The sequence below is a fragment of the Hoplias malabaricus genome, chromosome 5 (assembly GCF_029633855.1).
Source record: "Hoplias malabaricus isolate fHopMal1 chromosome 5, fHopMal1.hap1, whole genome shotgun sequence".
In the NCBI taxonomy this organism is placed as follows: Eukaryota; Metazoa; Chordata; class Actinopteri; order Characiformes; family Erythrinidae; genus Hoplias; species Hoplias malabaricus.
The window spans coordinates 47,634,658-47,657,437 of NC_089804.1; the positions used below are offsets into that span (position 1 = coordinate 47,634,658).

The following is a 22,780-nucleotide window of genomic DNA, read 5'->3' on the forward strand; positions in this document are numbered from 1 at the left end:
ACATCATTAAATGCCGCAGTTAAGAAACCGTCATGCTAGTTAAGAGCATTTGCTTTGATGCAACTACAATTCTCCATCACTGTGCAAAAAATTATAACCATAATAAACTGTAAAAAATAATCCTTACAGCAGCATTGACTGTATGCAGCAAACACTGGAGAACTGGGGGTGCTTTTCTGCTGGCAAGTCCTGATGCCAGATAACCTTGGCTGCAACTCGAGAACTGCGAGAAGCACATGCACGTCTTTGTTTCTCTTTAATTATGAATCATAGCAAATAGTGGATCATTTTTAGCTGAGGATCTGGTGCAGTAACATTGGCTGATACATTTCTGGAACACAGTGATGCCTGGTTATTAAGAACATTGATATAAAAAATAATGATAATGATGGTTAATCTAAATTCAAATGTATTGATATGAAGGTAACAAACACTAAAGACATACATATGTGCAGAGCTATATTGTTGTTGCTTTGATGTCGATATTTCTCAAGATAAAAGGGAATATTGGGTCAGTTTTACACTGGAAACCTTCTTAAGGCTAGAGGTACTAATAAATGCAGAAGAGTAAACTGTGTAACCTCAACTTTAAATGCCCAACTGCATACATTTCAAGGTAAAGCCACATTAACAGCTCACTGTCCTCAATTATAAACACAGCATGGGTGAGGCCTGGCTCAACCATCAGGTAACTGCCTGAATTGCTTGGAATTACTACAGCTAATCACAATGTTTGTCCACAGGTGTTAGTTCTTAATCATGTGTTTACATCACAATAAACAGGAAGTGAAATTAGTGTATTTATTCAACAGAAGTTGTCACTGTGGTGGTACACTCAAGGTTACATATTCAGTACATTTAATTAGGAAACATAATTGTAATTTTTTCTATAGTTATATATAACGTTTTGTTGATTTCATACAGTCCATTTAATCTCTAGGAGTTATACTGTGTCATGTATTTTACAAACTTCTAAAATGTGTATATTCACCTCCCCTTCTGGAGAAGACAATGTAATGGACCTTTAGTAGGGTGACCAGACGCCCCCCAAAGCTCATGTACCTACCCTCATCTCGAGTAGCTATGCCGAAACGTAAATATAAGTTCTCGAATGAATTAAAAATGAAATTCCCATGTTTTGTGTAGCAAATAAAGGTGTAAAGGACTTAAAAGCACACCCAGGTTCATCTAAACATACAACGGCAAAAGGTACATTTACACTGTATTTCAAGTTACAATAATGTACCTCTACTGTACCTATTTTCTAGGAAAAAGAGCTGGCATATGATCTCAGTTGCGGGGGATTGTAAATTGACATCCTGAAAGGAACCAATCTGGGTCACTTCAATCTAGGACTAAAAGATTAATTGTTGTTTTTAGCTTGATTTTTTTTCAAATAGCAAGAGCTGCCAGTTTTATTATTGCCTATATCACACACCGTTTGCGCAAGAGGTTTTAATGTTGCAAAATTAACCAAATAAAACATGGCTTGAGAAACAGTAGTGTTTTAATATGCAATAAATGGCACTTGATAATCAAAGACGCTTTGATGATTGTGACAGACTGAGCTTTTATGAAAGATCACATGATGTTTTTTTTACTCAACCACAATCTCGAACTAATACACAAGTTTGTAATTGCAGCAGGTATCTTAACTAAATTGTGATAATACTGTGCTACCATAGAAGATCAAGCAGCTCAAACTATCCTCCTAAAAATTCATGTAAGTGGGCAATCATGAAGCAGCATCTAATCTCCAAAAGAAAATGTGCAAAAACAAAGCAAAGATACAATTATTACCCTGAGAAGTTCATAAATCAATCGACAACTCACTGTCCCTTTTTCACAAGATAAAGCCTATCAGCTCTGTCCACCACCTAACAGCTTGTCAGCCACAGAAACAGCCGTGTGACTAATTGCAGCTGGTCAGTGACAGCATGCCTGTCTGTGGTGATGAATGGTCGGCAGGTCATGGAGATGCCCTTTCCTGGGTCGCTGAAACGAATCACGGCCTGCATGCCCACAACAAAATGTAAACATATTTTCACACATGCGCGAGGCACCACACACCATGTGTGGCACACATTAGTGAATAAATCATTTCGTAAACAAACGTGCAGCACTGAATGGTAATAAAAGGCCCATTAGTATATTGTGTTAGCCCTGGTGGAAGAGTCAGAGCGCGGATTGTGCTGTCCTCACAGTGAGCATCTTTCTGATGGAGGTATTCCGTGTGTTATTTCTCAGCTATGAGATGAATGCCTTTACCATTTACACCCGCAACCGACATTGTTGCAGAGCGACCCGTCATTCATGACCCGCCCCTCTACTGCCTCTGGAGGGTGCAGCTGTCCTCTAAAGTGGTATTTGACCCTGTCAAATCCCATGACTGTCTCATAGTAAATAACCACACAAACAGAGCCTTCTAATGAAAACAACCTTTGATTTGGCATAACATACAATTATAAAATGTATATAAGTGTTTCTATTGATTTGCATTGAGTTAGTTTCTAAAGAGTAAGTTTCTTTTTGAACCACCACAACACCCCACCAACATCCAAATATCTGCTTCTTGCTATGAGAAAAATAAATGTGAAAATATATGTTCTTAAAACATTCTTTTTCTACCTGCCCCCACCCCTTAATGATTTTTGAAAATGACAAATATTGACTAAAACCCCCAATTCATAGTGTCTTTACTTTTCCCTGTATAATTTAAACTCCTATTTAGCTCAGCAGAGTAACTGTCATAGGCCCATATGCACATGGGTTTTTAAGTATCCTTTGTGCCACAAATCTATCCAGCAAAGAGTGTGTTCTGGGCACAGTGCCCTTGGGAGAGCTGTTGTTCTCTCTCTCTCTCTCACTGTGTGTGTGTGTAGTCTTTGGCATTGGTTAATGGACATCTGGCAGATCCTGTAATGCACATCCAAACATGCGCCTTAACACACCGCCTACCTATGCTTGAGCCACTGCAGCCATATCAAGGCCAAAGCTGCTTTATATAGATACATTCTTATACATCAAACCATGTGCTTTTAGATTACTGCATCAGTGCAGAAGCATATTCATTTTCGCAGTAGCAGGGCTTCAAATACCGCTCACTAGCTTCATTCACAGAGATGCTAGGTTTTTACACTGGTAACTTTATACCATTTATTTATTTATTTATTATTAATTTAATTTGACAGGAAAAATACAGATAAATATTGTTCTATAAAATGTGCCACATGTAATGTGTATAGGGCATCTAGCTAAGTAATTTCCAGCCTCAGTCCCTGGTTAGGTTTTTAAGTTTAGAAAAAAATAAAGTAGTTTAAAAATTACATTCCAATTTTACATTAGAACTCAGTAACATTTCCATTTCTAAAAGTAATACATTTCATAACCATACGTCTTGACCTATAAAGAATAAAACCTATATGGGTTGACTAAAAACAATTATACACCTAAGATATATATAATATTATAATGAGGATAATTGCACCTTTATATTGAGCAAGGACAAAATGCTGAAGCCAAACTTTACATTAAACCCCTTAAGCTCATTCTGTGCTTTGATTTCTCTGTAATTCATTCCGTAATTCATTCCATAGCCGTATGTAACCATACCTTGATGTTACATAAGTCTAAATTCCAAATTTTGCGCTGTCCATCCTCACAAATGTCCTTATAAAACAACACATTTTTGGACAGAGCACACAAAGGAAAATCAGCTAGTTTCCTGGGAAAACGGTGTCCTGCTGAAACTGAAAACCAGTGATTGTTCAATTATTTCCCTGGACACCTGTAGATAGCAGACAGCAAGTCATTGGAAAAACAAGTGTGATTTAGGTTCAGACTGAAAACAAACACATTTTAACAGAAGAGCCTCTCCACTGAAAAGCAACAGGCACTGCATGGCCAGGAAGCAAAGACCTTTCTGAGAGTTAAATAATGTAATATTTTACCTGAAAGCTCATGCCTGATTTTACATGCACACACACACACACACACACACACACACTCACACACACACTCACACACACACAGACACACACTCACACACACACACTCACACACACAAGTAGAACATCTTTATGTTATCTATTATCCATCTCTACTGGTCAATTCACAGCATGGTGCTCCTTTAATTTTTAACATTTTGAAACATAATGGTCATCAGGTAAAATGTAGTCAATTTTTAAATCAAAAGCTAAAGAAAAAATAAAATCCAAATCAACATCTACATCAATCATAATTTCCAGAGAGAATTTGCTACAAATACTATTGAGAATGGCAAAACATAAACAGCATGTTCTCATTTTTCATTTTCATCATTTTATTTAAGTTTTAATTTTTCAGAGGACAAAGAAAATCAGGCACCACTTTTCAGACCAATATGAAGAGAAGACAACTCAACACTATGGGTCTGAAAAGGATGGGTATCTAACACATAGCATAAGTCAGTTACCCCCAGTTAACAAATCAGTTAGTCAGTCAGTTAACAAATCTTTGCGATAGATGAAGTTCTAGAAAACCATCCCTTTATTACTTTTCCCTGAGTTGTCCTTTTTATTAATAAGGATACAAATTCTTGAAAATATTCATGTGAAGTTTAGGTAAATGGCTCCTGTGTCATTTTATCCTGCATTAATACGCTTTTAATACTCTGTTATTCAGACACGGGAGCATGTGTAAGATACTGAACCCACGCATTTTGACAAGGCTTCAGGGAGCCACAGCACTGGGGCTCCTCAGCCGCTGGTCGCCAATCCCTGGCCTAAATCATTCCACACTTGCATCAAGCTATTTACAGTTGTTAAATTATTCCAAATTATTGCTATTTAGACATATTCAATAATGCACAGGTTACAAACTATTACATTAAACTTTTAGTTTTTCATAAATTAAAACAGCAAAAAAACAGTAGCAGATTTTAAAGCCTGAATTCTTTTCCATAGTTATCCTTTGATGGGATGATGTGACTTACGATTGTTTTCCAGGTAACTTCTCTTAAGTGCACCACTCCCTGGCATCCTGCTTTTATTCAACCACTACCGGCTTCCCTGTATACCACTACATCAAAATCAAGGTTTCCTGCTCCAGCACTCAGAGTCCCTCATGTACCGAAGTCATGAGCTCACTTCAGACAGACAGTGAGGGGCTTGCGTAACGCTGGCACAAGTCCATTCAGACTGAACCGACTCTGCTGTTTACATCTGAGAGAGCGGCGGGCAGCAACCGCAGGCAGTTTACACATTTATGTAATCACCTCTACAGTACTCACTCTGCCTCCTCTAGTAAGGCATGCTCTTACACAATTCCCTCATCAACTCTCTCTCTCTCTCATCCCTTCTCTTTTCCCCTTCTCTCTCCACTTTTACAGATGCAGGGATGCAAGTGTACCTTCTGATCATTAATTCACAGAGCTCTGAGCAGCAGGAGAACAGGAGAAGTGCCGGGCCCAGGGCTCTGGCCCAGCGGCCTGGAGATACGAGCCACTCAAATGGGAAAAAACTCTGCAGGGTACAATTACAAAATCATGCTGGCATTTTGGGATGGAGAATTATGGCTGCATCCCTCAAGGGAGGCTCTCATCTCAGACTGAAACAGACAGAGGTCAAATATGCTGTCTGCTCAACGGCTTTCAAATGCCATAGATACCTTTGTGATATTTTTGCAGCACGTGGATGAAAGAGTTCCGTGTCAGTGAACACCAAGTGCCACTGGGAGCCATTTCTTGATGTTATCATTTGGTTGGTTCAAAGTAAACCCATAATGAGGCTCCAGTGTGTATGCACCTGGGGCAGCATTGTGCCTATGGCTGTTTGCACATCCTGTTCTGATTTGTCCTTGTGTACATTCTTAAGAGTACAGCAACCACTTCACCAGCCACATTATTCAAAACATATATATGCTACATAGTTCACATCATAGCTGACATTTTAGATAAAATGAATTAAAACCCAATAAGATACTCAAAGATATATGGTTTAATATAACAAAAAATATGTGATATTTCATAAACAACTATTTTAATCAGGAAATATGTTCAGCAATCCTTATTATTCATTCATTCATTGTCTGTAACCTATAATTATCCAGTTCAGGGTTACGGTGGGTCTGGAGCCTACCCGGAATCATTGGGCGCAAGGCAGAAACACACCCTGGAGGGGGCCAATCCTTATTAAACATCTGAAATTAAATGTAATATTAAGGTTTTAGAGAAAGCAGTTCTCTGCTTTGAGGAAAGAAAAGGCTATACGCATGCAGTCTGAATACAGAAGACTATGCACAAATGTATAACTCATTTTATTAAAATAACATTTATCACAAACAATAAAAAGCTTCACATGCTCATTTGAAACCCGTTAGTCTTGTTATATGCGACATGACACTTTCCTTTTATCACCTGAAAAACCTAATTATACAGGGGGATCAATTAGATGTAAAAGTATGGGAGGCAAAGCCATTTGCAGCAACAGCACATTGAGAGACTGCATTACAAAGGAAGACGGGTGTTCGGTTACACATTAGGTTAATAGGAAAGTGGGAAGTACAGTACATTATCCCAGGTTCTTACAAAGTGCTTCTGATGTGCCATTATCCAAATTGCAGTGGTGAAGGATGAGGCAGTAAAAAAATTACGTTGACTTTACACACATACACACACACTCTGTTGAAAATGTGCAAAGCCTTCGTTCATTTTATATATTGTAACCACTTCATCGTGATCTGGGTCATGGTGGGTCTAGAGCTTACATGGAGTCATTTGGCACAATACCCAGGACACCCAGGACCAGGACATGGCAGCTATAGCTCAACAGCTGTTAGTTACAGCAGTGAGCATGCACATAAACAGAAAACAGTAAAGAATTTATGTTTTAATTTATCTTGGTAATAAGCTCAGAATTAGAAGAACAAATGTTTAGTTCTTGACTTCACTGTGCACAAGACTTCTCTGTGTTCACTAGATTTTTTTTTAATTCCACCAGCAGTACCTCATATAATTTAATTAATAACTGATTAAACAGGATTGAAGTTTATTTACAACTTCCTCAAGGAGTGGTTTGGATATTTAAAATTTACTGCTGTATTTTCCTTCTGAACTTTCTTCTTCACATAAATAAATGCGTACTGCTCAGGTTAGTATATATACATGCTGCATAAAAACAATACAAATCTTATGAGCACTTTTAAATGTCAGACCTTTTAGGTCAGAGCAGCTGACCTTTCATAATTTTGCATTATTAATCATGTTCTATGTTGCGAGAGATCATCATAGCACACGGACACATAACCGCCTCCTGCTATGCTGTAACAGATATATATGGAGAAATGGGTTGCATATGTTCTCATGTTATTTTGATGATTCTCAGCACATCTAAACATCACTCAAATAAAACTCATTTAAACAAACTGAAGAAATAGCCTTAGGGCTAAAATTGGTGTTAGGATACGGTAGTGCTGGGCGATATGAGCACAAATCAAGATCACGATTAATTGTACATTTCACCATGATTGCGATTAATGAACAATTATTTTGTTTTTGTATTTTTGACTGTCAGATTTCAGTGACTAGGCTTGTACTGTAAATATGTTCCATTTTTTCTAATGTTGCATGTTTCCCTCTTGTTTTTTGAGCGTTGTTTATACTTGGTGTGTGATTGTGCTTTGGTCGCTGAAACAGTTTTTCGCCGCGTTTACATTTGATTTCTTTTTGTTTAGTGTTGTCTTAATTATAGTCAAAACACAACACGCCCACACCACAGACACTGTGTTTTTCTTTGGTACGAGCTGCTTGAGTCGCTCAGTCGGCATCTGTATTTAGGTTGCTTCCATGTGGCAGATATGGGCAGAATCAAGTGACTACACCTTGGTAGCACGGTTTTAAACGGACAGTACATGAACACACAGTGGGGACATAACAGAACAAAAATAATCAATATAACCGATATAGACAAGATTTTATCGATTAAAAGTTCTAAATGTTGATTTCAATTAGTTTTGATTAATCGCCCAGCCCTAGGATAAGGTGTATGTTAAGTTTAGATTTAGGTTTTTTGTAATTGTATAGCTATAAAGCAGGGGACCTCTCACATACCCTTATAATTCAAATATCATTCAAACAAGTATGACTAAGCAACTCTCTGGATGTGTGACAGATCCAAAAAGACATAAAAAGCAATGGTTCTCTGCTTCTCTCTTTGACAAAGAATGGAAGCTGAGACAATCAATTCAACTAATTTTAGAAAAAGCACATGCTGCAAAACTAAAACTACAGCATGATCCAATATGACAGACACGACTCAAAAATCCTCCTTTCTTCTGTACCTTCAGATATATTTAGAGGAAGAAAAAAAACACCCTGCTCTTTGTGCTCAGCTGAACGTCTCCCTTCTACTCCATGCTTCCATAAATAATAAATTCAAAAATATTAAATATTGTACAGCATTTGTTTTAATCACAAAGGAATTAACTGAAATTGTAGCCTTCAGTGTAAAATTGTATTAAACATCAGCTTAAAAGCAATACATATATACTACATTCAAACTGTCCTATTGAAAAAGCAATATAAAGCAACTTTAAAATATTAAATTGTAATATAACATTTTCCAACTATTTCTCCCAAAACTAGATACTGAATGTGTGTTCATACCAGCGATGAGAGGGGTACCACCCCAGTGTGCCACACCATACTTTCATTTCATTGCTATACTTCATGTCCTCTTACATATAACTGATTTTCTTCTGAACCTATGTTCTCACACCTATATCTCATAATTTATCTTACGTTCTCATACAAACAGTTGTTTATCTTACCTATACTTCATGCCAGTCCTCACACAGTGGTCACTAGAGGATGGCACGTTCTGTACGGACAGTTGTCCCAGGCTTCGGGCCACCATGGCCACGGCTCTGAACTTGCTCTTAGTACCCAGGCTGGGGCTGCTGGCGTTCTGCCGGTTCAGCCGGTCCTCCGTGCTGCGGCTCACGGCCCGGTGGTCCGTGCAAACAAATGACACCTGCATGTTGCTGGTGAGGACCAGCAGGTATCCTCAAATCAGTCAGAAGCAGAGGGGAGCTTGAGACGTGTTAAAAATAACCACCCCACAGTGGGCACAACAGGAGTACAGGATGCTCACATTTAGAGGATGAACATCATAAATAAGTCCAAGGGGTGTTGTGGTCCTAAGAGATTTTTGATTCCCTAAGATTCCTTTCCGCCCGGTCTTACGAGTACATGAAGTCTTTTCTCAGTTCAGTTTGTCTCAGTTGCCACGGTCAGAAGACGTCAGGCACCGGAGAGGTCCGTTAGGAGTTTGCCACTGTCAGACACGATACTTTCATCAGTGCAGCGTTGGTCAGAAGAGTAGTTTGTGTGTATGTGCATCGGTCCACGTTCCCTATGTTTCCACAGCAAGCATCTGAATGTGTGTGATTGTGTGTGTGTGTGTGTGTGTGTGTGTGTAAATCCCTGTGCTCTGACTCCAGGGCAGTGGTGGGCTGTGGAGCGGTGAACCCCAGACACCAATCGCATCAGCAGGCTGCTCTGTGAAAAAAACCCATGTTCTACCACGTCACACTACGAACACTCCACGCTCTGCTGTGCTCTCCCTGCAAATCCTGGCTCCTCTTCTTCTTCTCTCCACTTCTCCTCCTGCACTTATTCCAAAGGAATTCCCTTCTTTCAATTAGAAACTCTCTTGCATCATCTGCTTTTTAGTATCTTTTGGTTTTTCACCCTGCCAGCTTCTAGCTTAGATTAACACTCAGTATGGTTGGTCCAGTGTGAATGGAGCACATTAATGCGAGAGAGAGAGAGAGAGAGAGAGAGAGCAAGAGAGAGAGAGTAAGAGATAGGGAGAGAAAGACTGTGAGCATGTGCGAGAGAGAGCAAGGAAACAGGAGATAACAGAGTCGAAAGAGGAACATAAGCGAGAGAGAGAGAGAGAGAGAAAGGGAGTGGGAAGGACCTAGCTTCAGTTATTCTGTGAGATCAGCTCGTACCTGATATTCCTCACTGCCTACGCGCATGACAGAGCGACCACAGTGACCAGTGAGCAAACACATGCCTGATTTATCACAGCTTTTCACACACCAAAGAAACAGAGTCAAATAAGCTCAAATAGCAGATTGAGATAAAGCAGTTTTAAAATGACTAGTGAGCCCAGTTATCATGAGTTTGAACTGTGAACAATGTAGAAAATGTAATTATTTAATGGAATGCATTTAACTGGTTCATAAATAGACTTGAAGCATTAGAAAAGAATTGCAACTGAAACCATGAAGCAGATTATACAACATGACCTGCACTAAAATTCACAACAATAACAGCAATTATCATTTTCCCTCTCACATCCGCTGATCCGACTGACTTTACTCTGATCTGATCCCACACACAGCACAGTAGACCACCAGCCTGCTTCTAAAAAGCCAAATATAAATAAATAAAAACACACACGCAGAAAAGGTGGCACGGTGGCGCAGCAGGTAGTGTCGCAGTCACACAGCTCCAGGGACCTGGAGGTTGTGGGTTTGATTCCTGCTCTGGGTGACTGTCTGTGAGGAGTTGGTGTGTTCTCCCTGTGTCTGTGTGGGTTTCCTCCAGGTGCTCCGGTTTCCTCCCATGGTCCAAAAACACACTTTGGTAGGTGGATTGGTGACTCAAAAGTGTCCATGTGTGTTGCCCTATGAAGGACTGGTGCCCCCTCCAGGGTGTATTCCTGCCTGGTGCCCAATGATTCCAGGTAGGCTCTGGACTCACCGTGACCCTGAACTGGATAAGCGCTTACAGATAATGAATGAACACACACAGAAAAAGCATTAGCTTTATGATTTTCAAATAAACCATTCCCAGGCTCAATATTCTGCCAAACATAACAAACAAGTTTGCTACGACTACTGAAAAATCTGTAAACTCACTAATTATTATTTTTTATTATTATTTATTCATTTTCTACGCACTTCAAAACAGCTAGAATACTCAGTACACTTAATGATTAAATCATACATTTGACCAAACATGGCCTTTTATGGAATCCAGACACATTAAGCTTCACTTCAATAAAAAAAATAATATTGACAAAGCATTCCCTCCTAAATTTAGCAGTACTCTGCTCAGCCGAGAAACAGAAAGCAAAGTAAAAAATGCATTTGGGATCCATTTTAGATTTCAGGGAGTGCAAAGAGCAGCACAGTCTCTTCCATTGTGTCTTCAAATCTTTGCAGAGGACCTCTTTTGTCATGTGACTCACTGAGTAATAATGCATTAAAAGAGGTGGATGTGAGCATATCGTCGCTGTCCAAATAAAAATGGCATCTGCAATTTTTGACTTTTTTTAGTTCACTACCCCATTGGACACAGCAGTTGTCCTTCACATTGGTTCACATTTCATGATGAATGGACCAACAGAAATGCTTCAATTTTTATATTCACTTCCATTGAAAGTTGAGAAGGTTTTTTCCTTCTTCTGTAAAGTTACTATTTTGGGAGATGTATGTTTTTAATTGGACAGTAATGATCTCTACAAGCTGTCTATTTAAACCTTTAAAGCCAAAAGTATCAAATATGATACATGATATTTGGATGTGGCTCTTTCATCATCTAATGAAAAAAACAAAACAAAAAGAAAGAAACAAACTTCTATCCTTTTGGGGAAGTGTTCTGAGTTCTCTACAGAACTGTGAATGAAGTGGAAGCATTTCCACGCATTTACAAAACTATTACATAATTGTTGTTATCTTCATGAAAACATAGGAGAAAATCTCAAGACTACATTTTTACAAAATTGAAGCAATTCCAGGTATGATCTGTGTGATGTTACTTGTAGTAAAACAAAGCATTTTTGGTGTATTCTACCTGTCAAATGCAAATTAATTATGATACATATTCAGAAACGTATTACGCAATTTTACAAAGTATTTTTATGAAACAAAAATATATATTTAGCTTTCCAAAAGCCTTTGTGTGAAAATGTGTTGGCTCAGTTGTTGCTATAGATTTTGTGAGACAGATTCAGAGGAAGAAGATGATGATAAAAATGAGTGTGGGAGGTTTGTTAAATGACCTCATACCTCAAGAGTAAAAGAAATAATCAGTTTTATCATACTATTATTTCATGTGTCATGTTTTAAATGGTTAAGCCACAGACACACTAGATCTTTACGGTTTGCAATGCCTTGCACATTGAGCATGCCTGACACTGGTATATACAGGGGTTGGACAATGAAACTGAAACACCTGGTTTTAGACCACAAAAATGTATTAGTATGGTGCAGGGCCACCTTTTGCGGCCAATACAGCGTCAATTCGTCTTGGGAATGACATATACAAGTCCTGCACAGTGGTCAGAGGTATTTTAAGCCATTCTTCTTGCAGGATAGTGGCCAGGTCACTACATGATGCTGGTGGAGGAAAACGTTTCCTGACTGGCTCCTCCAAAACACCCCAAAGTGGCTCAATAATATTTAGATCTGGTGACTGTGCAGGCCATGGGAGATGTTCAACTTCACTTTCATGTTCCTCAAACCAATCTTTCACCAGTCTTGCTGTGTGTATTGGTGCATTGTCGTCCTGATACACGGCACCGCCTTCAGGACAAAATGTTTGAACCTTTGGATGCACATGGTCTTACTGGTGCAATGTGCAATTAATGAAGATTGGCCACCAGGCTGCTCCAATTTAGCCATGAAACCTCCCACACTACAATGACAGGTGTTTCAGTTTCATTGTCTAACCCCTGTAGATAGTAGATAACATTTTCAATGCTTAGACGATTAGAAGTGCTGCTATATCAAGGGCCATCCCTTCACAAGTCAACACAGCCAGAGCAATATAATCATCCACCAGAGGACAGTCTACATAAAATAAGCTTGCATAATTTTGATCAAATCTTGTAAAATCTTAATCATGTTAATATACCTTAACAGTAAGCATCCAGGAGACCAACATGAAGCTAGAGACCTGAAGGGTGTTGATATAATGTTTGACTACACATCTCTATTTCTGTTCATGGGAACTAAAAACTGATGTGAGCCTTTAAGAATAACTCTTCAGTTGACAGAATCATCTCTCATACGCTGCTCAATTGGTAGGGGTAGAGTAGGCCTGAGTATGTGTCTGCATGAAGTGCAATGAAACACTGACACCCAGTATATAATCTGACACACAAATGGCACACAGAATTCGTCAGCCTCCAGTACCCACAGCTCCCGCTGTCAATCTACAGGAGGCTAATAAAACCACTGCTCCCTGTTCTCCAGTTCTCCGGTACTTAGGATTAAAGCTGTGTGTGGCGTCATGCCTAGATGAAAGAGAGTGGACTGGCAGCTTAACTGAACATACAGCAGGTCCAAAATGCCACTTTGACACACCCTTAGCTCAGGACAAAAAAGAGAATGGTAGATTTCATACAGCAGAACAGTGGTATATATATTAAAGAGGCATCCAGGGTTGACTTACAAAAAAAGTTTAAAAACTAAAGTTAAACTGCACAATAAGTAATGAAAGCAATTTTAAATGGCAGACAGTGTATTTACATTGCTCTATGTTACACTTTAATTTTGCTGGTGCAAATTGTGGTAAGCTATGCACTTGCAGTCGCTTTGCCAACCTTCAGATTTACAGATTACCAAAATACATAACAATGCAAATACTGAATAAAGTGTTAGTTCTAAGTCATCTTAGGGGTGGCCACTTCATTCAAATTATATATATAATATATATATTCTAAAAACTAACAAACAAACAAACAATTAAAACTAAGACTTAAATTGTTCTACTATTAATGTACACCTAACCCCACAATGTGCTCAAAAATTGATTATCAGGGTGCACACAGATGCTGATACCCACGAGCCCAATATCCATGAGCTCAGCATGTCTCCATTACTGCATTCTATTAATGCAGTAATGGCCTAAAATGTACACCAGAAAAGCAGCCAAAACACTATTTTAAAAAAATGCCTCACCTTTATCATAATACATTATCAGTCTAGTCATGTCATGCTATGCTTCAACAAATTAGTTGATACAAAACATGATAAATTTGTCAGATACTAATAGAATATACATGTGTAAAATTAGCTGTGCTTATGCAATGCTTTTTATGGGCTTTACCCTTTACCTGCTCTCTTCACTATTTACTCTGTCTCACTCTTTTTTGATTCATACATCCATAGAGGAAGGTAATTATTATTATTATTATTTTCCAACTCATAAAAATATTTAAAATGATACATCCAACATTCTGCCACTACATGTTGCACTACAGCACCAGCATTTCAGAACAAAACAAATGCTTCATATTCAACCAGGCCCTTACCTTCAGACCTGAAAAAACACCTGCTAAATACAGATGAACACAATGGAGCGGTAATTATTATTTTCATGGAATTCTTGGCTTAAGAACATTTTTCTTTCCTTTTTTTTCCCTTTGTGAAGTAATATTTGGATGGTTCCCTTCACCTGAACTTGTCACTGCCTTGTCTTTTGGGAAGGGCAAAACAAAACAGGGCCAATGTTTCCAAAGGGAAGGACTAAAATGGACATGAAGCTGGCCTGGAAACAAAGAGCCTAGAACAGCCCACTCAGAGATTGTGACACTTCGTTCCCTGCTCAGGATTCCTTCTCTCCGCTCTCTTTACACAGAAATGAGATATTTGCTGCTATACTAATATTGAAAATGTCAGGTACTCTACCAATGTTCACCCCCCTCAGAAATGTTTTCCTTTGTTTTGGGCCATTTTCCATATATTATGAATGTACAGCTCCAGTCATAAGTTTGGACATCTTCTCATTCAATGTTTTTTCTTTTTTTTTTATTATTTTCTATGTTGTAAATAAATATGGAAGGCATTAAAACTATGAAGGAACACATATTGGAATTAAGAAGTAAACAAAAAGCTGTTAAACAAACCAGAACATATTTCATACTCTAAATTCTTCAAAGTAGCCACGTTTTGCTTTGATGACAGCTTTGCACACTCCCAGCATTTACCTGGAATGGTTTTCAGTGAACAGCTGTGGCCTCATCAAGAGTTAATTTGTAGAACTGCTCGCCTTCTTAATGTGTTTGAGATCATAACTAGGGTTGTGCAGATGTAGGGCTGGTACACAGTTCTATGCAGTGAATAGCCAAATTCTACCAATGACTAATGAGAAGATGTGTTCAAACTTTTGACGAGCACTATATACCGGCTTATATACAAAAGGCAAAAGATATGGAATCACCATTCTTAAGAAAATAAATCCCAAAAATATGCCACAATACTTTTTTCAAAATTCCAACCCTCTGGCATTAAGAAATAATAAAAAATACTTTTTAGACATTATAAGCCTTTGGCAGATGAGTCAGAGACAAACTCATGAGCAGCACAGAAATGCAAAATGGCAGACATAATACAAGACAGGAAGAGCCTACATTTACTTATAGCGTGCAAGCTTTCAGAAAACTAATTTAGTTGCTTTAATAAACTAATAAACTAATTTAGTTGCTTTAATAAATTAGAAAACTAATTTATTTCTTTATATAACTACTAGCTATCTATGATTAAGTGATTAGCAGAAGGATAGAAATATATGCATTTGATGTTACCATTAGCTAAAATAGCATGTGTGATGTGCCTTTAAACTCTTGCAAACCTTTGTTTCAACAAGTCATGCCAATCAGTGAGTTAGGACAAGTGACTATTTTTGTCTGACCTGCTAAGTGGTCAGCAGTATACTGAGAGCTATGTGATATATGTGCTGTGTATGGGGATATGTGTTCAGGTGAAGGTGATCCTGAGTCTTTAACCTTGCAAATAATAGCACTGCTGAGAGACTCTATCTAACAGTCCAGGGTCACACAAGTGCCTGTTTATTCATCTCTATCTTGAGAAAAAAAAAAAATCCAACACCTTATGATTAAGGCCACAAGATCTTGGATATAAACATCAACACAGTGGATTAAATGACCAATTACAAAAGCAACAACTTGAGCAGGAGTCCATGGCAAGGCCATTTACGGCTGTAAGAAAATACGGTTATGTTTTTTTGTTTGCAATACTGCATCAATTTTCAAAAACACAGTATAAATTTCATCTAGATTTGTGGCAGATAGTGATTCATTTTGCTTTGTGTTTAAACTCCTGACCACAAGCTGTTGTACTCTGTCTTCAGCCATTATACACTTCCACTCCATTGTAAACAAGTAACTTAAGGCTGCACTGCTAACATTAGCATTAGCAAACATATGACCCAGACCAGCTCCCGCAGTATAAAGAGCTGAAGTGTGGGCTTATTTTGGATTCCACAGCAAAGAAGGCAATATAAACTACATGTTCATGTACATGTTTTTTTTTTTTTTTTGTTTGTTTTTTGTTTTTTAATCCAGCAATCACTTTTATTTTTTAGATAAAACATACTGATTACATTTTTTGTTGTAATTTCGTTTGTCAGATTGCTTATGAAGTAGAGTTATGTTGGATGTTACAGGACCTATGCATTTTCTCTAATTAACTACTTGAGCTGGGAAAAATAAATATGTTTTACTCACTGCAAGCAAAATGTGAGCAAAAAATATATGTATCTTATTGCCAATTTATTGTGAATACACAGCCCTAAAGGCCATTGTGAGTTAACCATATATTTGTATAAGCCATGCTCTCCACTGATTGGGCACATCTGGATACTTGACATTTCTAATGGAGAATGGAGAGATGTGTGAAGAGTGGCACAAGCAGAGAGAGCTAAATGCCGATGATCCTATTTTACATCCAGCCTAGAACAGTTGCATTGCTGAGAGGACAGTGCTTTGGAACTAAACAATGGCACCCTCCAGAATGACCATGAGCTAGAATATGAAACCCAAAACACTGTTTTCATTTCCCCACCCTAAGCTCAGAGCACTTAAAGCCCGGCACCACGTGCCACTGTGTCCTTGTGAAAGCTAGGGCAAGCCTCCCCTGGGTGTGCTATAGTGGAGCTCACAGCATTCAAACCCAAGCCACTTCTCAATGTCATCACCAGCAAACTCTAATTCTCAACCTGATCCTGACAGGCTGTGATATATATGACTATGCTGGCATGAGGACGAAGAAGTTGGCTGTCTATATATATATATAGTAGTATACATAGTAGAGATACTCATTATTTAAGGGGTACATCTAAAATTTACTGCCATTTTTGCTATCTTTGCTAAAGGTTGGGTGTTCCGCTACCTCTTTCATCATTCATGTATTTAGGTGAGATCACCCTGGATAACTGTCTATAAAGCTACATTCACACAGCAGGTAAAAGTGGCCCAAATCTGATTTTATGATCAAATCAAATTTTTTTGTTCTGCTGTTCACACTGTCAATACAGTATAATGTGACCTATATCTGACATCACTCAGAACAGATCACGTTCATAAACTGACCCACATGTGCAAAAGGATGATGCTTCATGCCCTCACCAGAAGGATACATTAATCCAGTTCAGGGTCGCGGTGGGCCCGGAGCCTACCCGGAATCAATGGGCGCAAGGCAGGAACACACCCTGAGGGGATGCTAGACCCATCGCAGGGCAGAAACCATGAAATGTGCAAACAAAATATAAAACTGTATGATGCTGTGGCTATAAACCTCTACATTTAGAGAAAATGGCTGTTTGTTTGGTTCTTCAGCAACTGTGTGCAGTGCCACAGGTCTCAGAATGCAATAATCTCCTATTGTTCTCTGCTTTTAGCCTTGCAGCACTTCAAACACCTCTCCACCATTTAATCTGACAAGCCTCCGTTTCCTCCCTTTGATTGGAATCCCAACTCAGAACTTTGCTGCAGTAAAAGTAAGCTGCAGAAAATCCCTCAGAGCCTCTCAGTCATTTCCTACCTCACATGAGTGCTCTGTGTCTCTCGGTGTGAAAACACCCCAGTGAGGCTCACTGCAGATTTGCTCTTATATAATCGTATACAACACCAGTGCCTCCAAAGCCACTAGTTCTCTGTTAAGAACCAGAGAGAGGTAATGTATTTCAGCCACAAACAAAAGAGTATTAAATCGGAATGGATCTGTTGACCAACTCCAATACAGTTTCTTAAAACTTTGTAGTGCTAAAGCCCATGAGGTAACTTCAAATGACAGGATTTGTTAAGATTCTGTATTTCAAAAGACATTAAAATAATACTGGACCAGAGGCACAGAGCAACTCTTGCACACACACAAACACATGAGGATGCACTGAGGAAGACTGTCAATAAAGTATGTAGAGCTAACCCATAAATAAACATGTTTGGGATAAGCTGTCCTTTTCATTTATATCTCATTAGACTGTAACATCCCTGCTCCCACTGCTCCACCAGTAAGACAGCCTGACACCTCTAATAAGGCAAAAACCAGGTCTGAGTGAATGGCGAAGAGGGAACTGGCTTTCTTTTCAAAAAGTCCTGTGCAAATATAAGCAGGGTTCACATGAAGGTGATGGCAGTAGCTAGTCTTATACACATTATATAGTTTTATCAGAATCTGCAGGCAGAACCCTAACCTGATTACATAGTACATCATGCAATTTGCTTTCAGTAAAAGAATAAATAAAATCTAAGTGCATCAAAGAAATGTGAAAGCCTGAGTGTGCAGTCAGATGGCAGGTGTGGAGCGCAGCACACAGCAATGTAAAATGCAATTCCAGCAAGAAAGGCAGCTGCTGAGCCACAACAGTAGTGGATTTGTTCTGCGCAGCAAAACAAAAAGGAAGCAATAATCAACAAATTAAACTGAACACAACAACAAAAATAAACCCACTTCTATATGTTAGCTGACGTCCAGAGATGCAGAAGCAAAGAAAAGCCCAAAACTGGGCAGCAAGGTCACCAGCAAAGTCAATCTGGCATCTGTCCTGCCTTACGTCTTATGTTTTTGGCTATTATCTGCAGCGCGCAGACTGAGACCAGGCCATGGATTCTGCACAAATCAGTGCAGTTTCCAGACCAGTTCCTAATTCGGTGCACACTTAGGGAGGAGGGAAAGTCCACATAAATTCAGGCACAAAAATAGCATGCAGCACCCACTCTCTGGGAGATGGAATAATAACGATGGGTATACAGCATGTTGAGTTCCCTGATTCAAGCCCAGAATGAGTGAACAGATTAGTTCATCATTGCAGAGCCTGAGGTAGATCTCTCTCTCTCTCTCTCTCTCTCTCTCTCTCTCTCTCTCACACACACACACAGAGCTCCATCAAAACAACCACTAAATCCCAGCAGCACTACAATGTCTCTCGCAACTTCCTTTAAATTGAATCCATGCAAACCTTTCAGTGGGCACAACTAGAGGGGACCACAGTATTATTAAAACTAGCAATAAATAAATAAATAAATAAATAAATACTGCTTAGGATGTTTGGAAAAACATTTTTAGTAACTGCTTTTCTAGCAGAAGGCAATGCAAGGAAATACATTTAAAACAACAACAACAATAATATGAGACCAATATATTGCAAGTCTAATAAAAAAAAACCTGCATATTCTGCATATACAAATACCAACATTTATGTCATATATTCTATAGCCAGAACACACCTCAAATATGAAGATACTTTAAATTTACCAGAGATTGTCAAACTAGTCACCAACAACTATATCTGAATTTCAGCTCAGCCACCTAAATGCTTTACTATTTAAGTCCCTCACAGTGTATATGTGAACACTGTACCTGACAGCGCTTTACTGGCTGCACCCATTGCCAGTTGTCAAATATGACTGGTGAGATTCTGCACAGATTCAAAGACCTACACAACGGATATCAGTACACACACGTCATTATGACAGAACAAATCAAACAAACTGGCATACTCAGCACCAGAATTACATAGTAAAATGGGAATAAAAATTAGGTAAAAATATAACATTTCAACAAGAGCTTTACAAAAGCTTTTCACTAGGTCCCCCACCACTTTTATTAGAGCATTAAGTTAAAAACAGAACATAACTGTTCAGTAGTCACTAGGAGAAAAACAACTAATGATCTGTAAAAAGTACTTTAAACTAAATGACGATTTGAACTCTCACCATTAAATACAACATGTGTGAAACTGTAAAACCTGCATCACCATAAGATTTTTTCTTCTTTTTCTGTTATTATGATGAATATATATTATACAGTGTGCTGGGACAGTTTTCAGTATTTTGAGAAATCTGAGAAAATCAGCTAGCAACGTGAGCCAAAGTTAATCAGAAAACATGAAACTGTTGTAGGATACCAGCTTTGTTAAAAAGCTGTCCCCAATTCATAACCAAGGCCCAGTGAAGCATATCTGACTCACCGTGTTTGGTCTGCCTCTAGCCCTCTGTTGGCAGTGCTTACTGGACTGAGTCAAAGTCTATTTGCAGAATATGTTTCCAAATTCAGCCCAATAGCTTGAATCAGACGGGCTGCAGTAGGTGAGAAAACATTGGTATTTATGGTATTTGTAAAAGGCCATGCAGTGGGTGGTGATTACCTTCACATTTTGCTTTTATTCACCCAGGAAAATGTATGCAAACAATGCTAAAAATTCAAGTCTCAAGCTAAGTTCATTCCAGTAATCAACCTCAAGACCAACCAAACAACTATTGATTGTATCTGTCTTTGGGATACTATAGAATGTAGCACTATAATCATATCACTCTGTATTACACGGCATACACGTGGTACAGACAGAATTGCATTTCCTTTCCTTGTCTTACGTTACCAGTATTTGTTAACATTGCAAAAACCAAACAAACAACCAGTATTATAAGATATAAAACAATGAATATTCAAAATCTGCTTTTCTATTAGACTTTACACCAAGAGCAAATGCTGCCGCCTAGTGCAAATTTTAGGAAGTACATAGTGGATTTACTTTGTAAACAAAGTGATCATTTATAAATGTTTACAGCAATTTCAGTGTAATTTTTGTGTGTACAAATGTAAGTATACATATCACACTAATAAACAAGATGACAAAAGGGATGACAATATCTAGTACAAATAAAAGTCTATAAGCTCTCACATAATGCTCTGTAATCAACTGGCGCCCTGTCAGTGTGTGTTCCTCATACCATCCAATGATTCCAGGCACAATAGAGAACCAGAATCCTGTTTACAGAAGTGATTACAGAAGATGAATGAATGAATGAACGAATGCCCTCACAAGAACAGCCAGACACAACAAACTTGCAATGTTTTTAAACTTAACACCTGTCTTACACACTGGACAATTTTAAAAATGCTGCTGAGGCCCTACATTCATTCTGTTTATATCCATACACACATTTATAATCATCATGGATCTGCAAGGAATATGATACTAATCTCTACCAAGAAGGCAGATTCATAATTTTGAAGTTCATACAATTTTTCAGTTTCCACCACTATACTCTGATCTGTAAGGAATGTGGAGCTTGAAATGGACTGTTGACAGCAGTGGCACTGAAATAGATCGGACTGATGTAGATGTCAGGTCTCAAGTGACAACACTGAAAAGAAAAGGAAAGTGTGCATAGAATTAGACACTTCTCTGAGGATTATCTTCCAAGGAATGAACAGGGCATTTTAATTGTCTTTCCTGTGCATTGTCAGTACTTCAAAAGCACTGAACAACTGTAGCTAGATGTACACCAAACAAAAAAAGCTTGGAAATCTAAACCAGCACATCATGAACCATAAAAAGACTTAATGCCATTTCCTTATTTTATTAGGAATATATCAATCATTTGATCATTTTTGCTATTTTTCCCTAAAGAATACATTTCTGAAAACAGAATTAAAAAATCTCCCAGGGGGTAGATACTGAATTTTCTTAGATTTTAAATACAGTGCTGCTGCTTTTCTGGTGCATTTTATCTGTTTCAATTTATTCACAAACCTAAGAAATAACACATATATAATATTAATTGTATAATCGAGAAACAAACTCAAGTATCGTGTTAATTTATCCTCATCCTTGTTTCTTTTTCAGCATGAATCTTGCACTTGCTTCTAGTGTACGAATGGCAATGGTGACACACAGTGGACACTTAAAGAACTGCAGGAATAGAAAGGAGTCTCAGACTGTGTATTATGATTTCAATTTTTTCCGAATCATTGGCACCCCTGCAGTGAATATCTCAACAGCAGCTGATGGTAAAGAATGATACTTGAAATATAAACACTTGAAGAGAACTATTGAAAATGGAAAGATTGGAATACTTCCAATGCTGTCAATGTGAATTCACCTTCATTTAAACTTGGTGTATACTGAGTGTGTCCCTCATTTACAATGTAGCCAGGGTAAAACATTAAATGAAAAGATGAATTTATATAACTCATATTAAACATAAGTAAATCACAGAAGTTTGTGGGAACAGTTTGGAGATGACTCCTTCCTGTTGCAACATAACTGTACTCCAGTGCACAAAGCAAGGTCCATAAAGACAAGGACAGTTGAGTTTGGTGTGGAAGAACTTGACTGGCCTGCACATAATCCTGGCCTCAAGCCCATAGAACACCTCTGGGATGAATTAGTGCGGAGACTACAAAGCCACGCCTTCTCATCCAACGTCGGTGTCTGACCTCACAAATGCGTTTCTGGAAGAATGATCAAAAATTCCCATAAACACACTCCTAAACTTTGTGGAAAGCTTTCCCATAAGAGTTGAAACCATAATAGCTGCAAAGGGTGGTAATATGGTAATGTAATGGGGATAAGGCGATTTAGACAGGATAAGATGCTTTCACTTTAGATCTCGTTGTAATTAATAAATGATTTAACATTGTACAGTATTTGTACTAAAATACAAAAGATTCTGCTTTGCCTCTGTTCAGAAAGTCTCCC

At 38.4% G+C, this 22,780-nt stretch overlaps 1 protein-coding gene across 5 annotated transcripts in view; it reads right to left on the reverse strand.

Moving 5' to 3' along the window:
* The window catches only part of kcnab2b (potassium voltage-gated channel subfamily A regulatory beta subunit 2b), a 72,849-nt gene that overhangs the window by 18,956 nt on the left and 31,113 nt on the right, over window positions 1–22,780 (reverse strand). For 2 of the 5 annotated variants that reach the window (XM_066670534.1, XM_066670533.1), the window contains exon 1: window positions 8,806–9,014. The exons of the other annotated variants lie outside the window; for them this stretch is intronic. In XM_066670534.1, coding sequence (XP_066526631.1) covers window positions 8,806–9,014 — 209 coding nt within the window. Of the gene's footprint in view, window positions 1–8,805; window positions 9,015–22,780 lie in introns of those variants that run through there. 5 annotated transcript variants of the gene reach the window in all.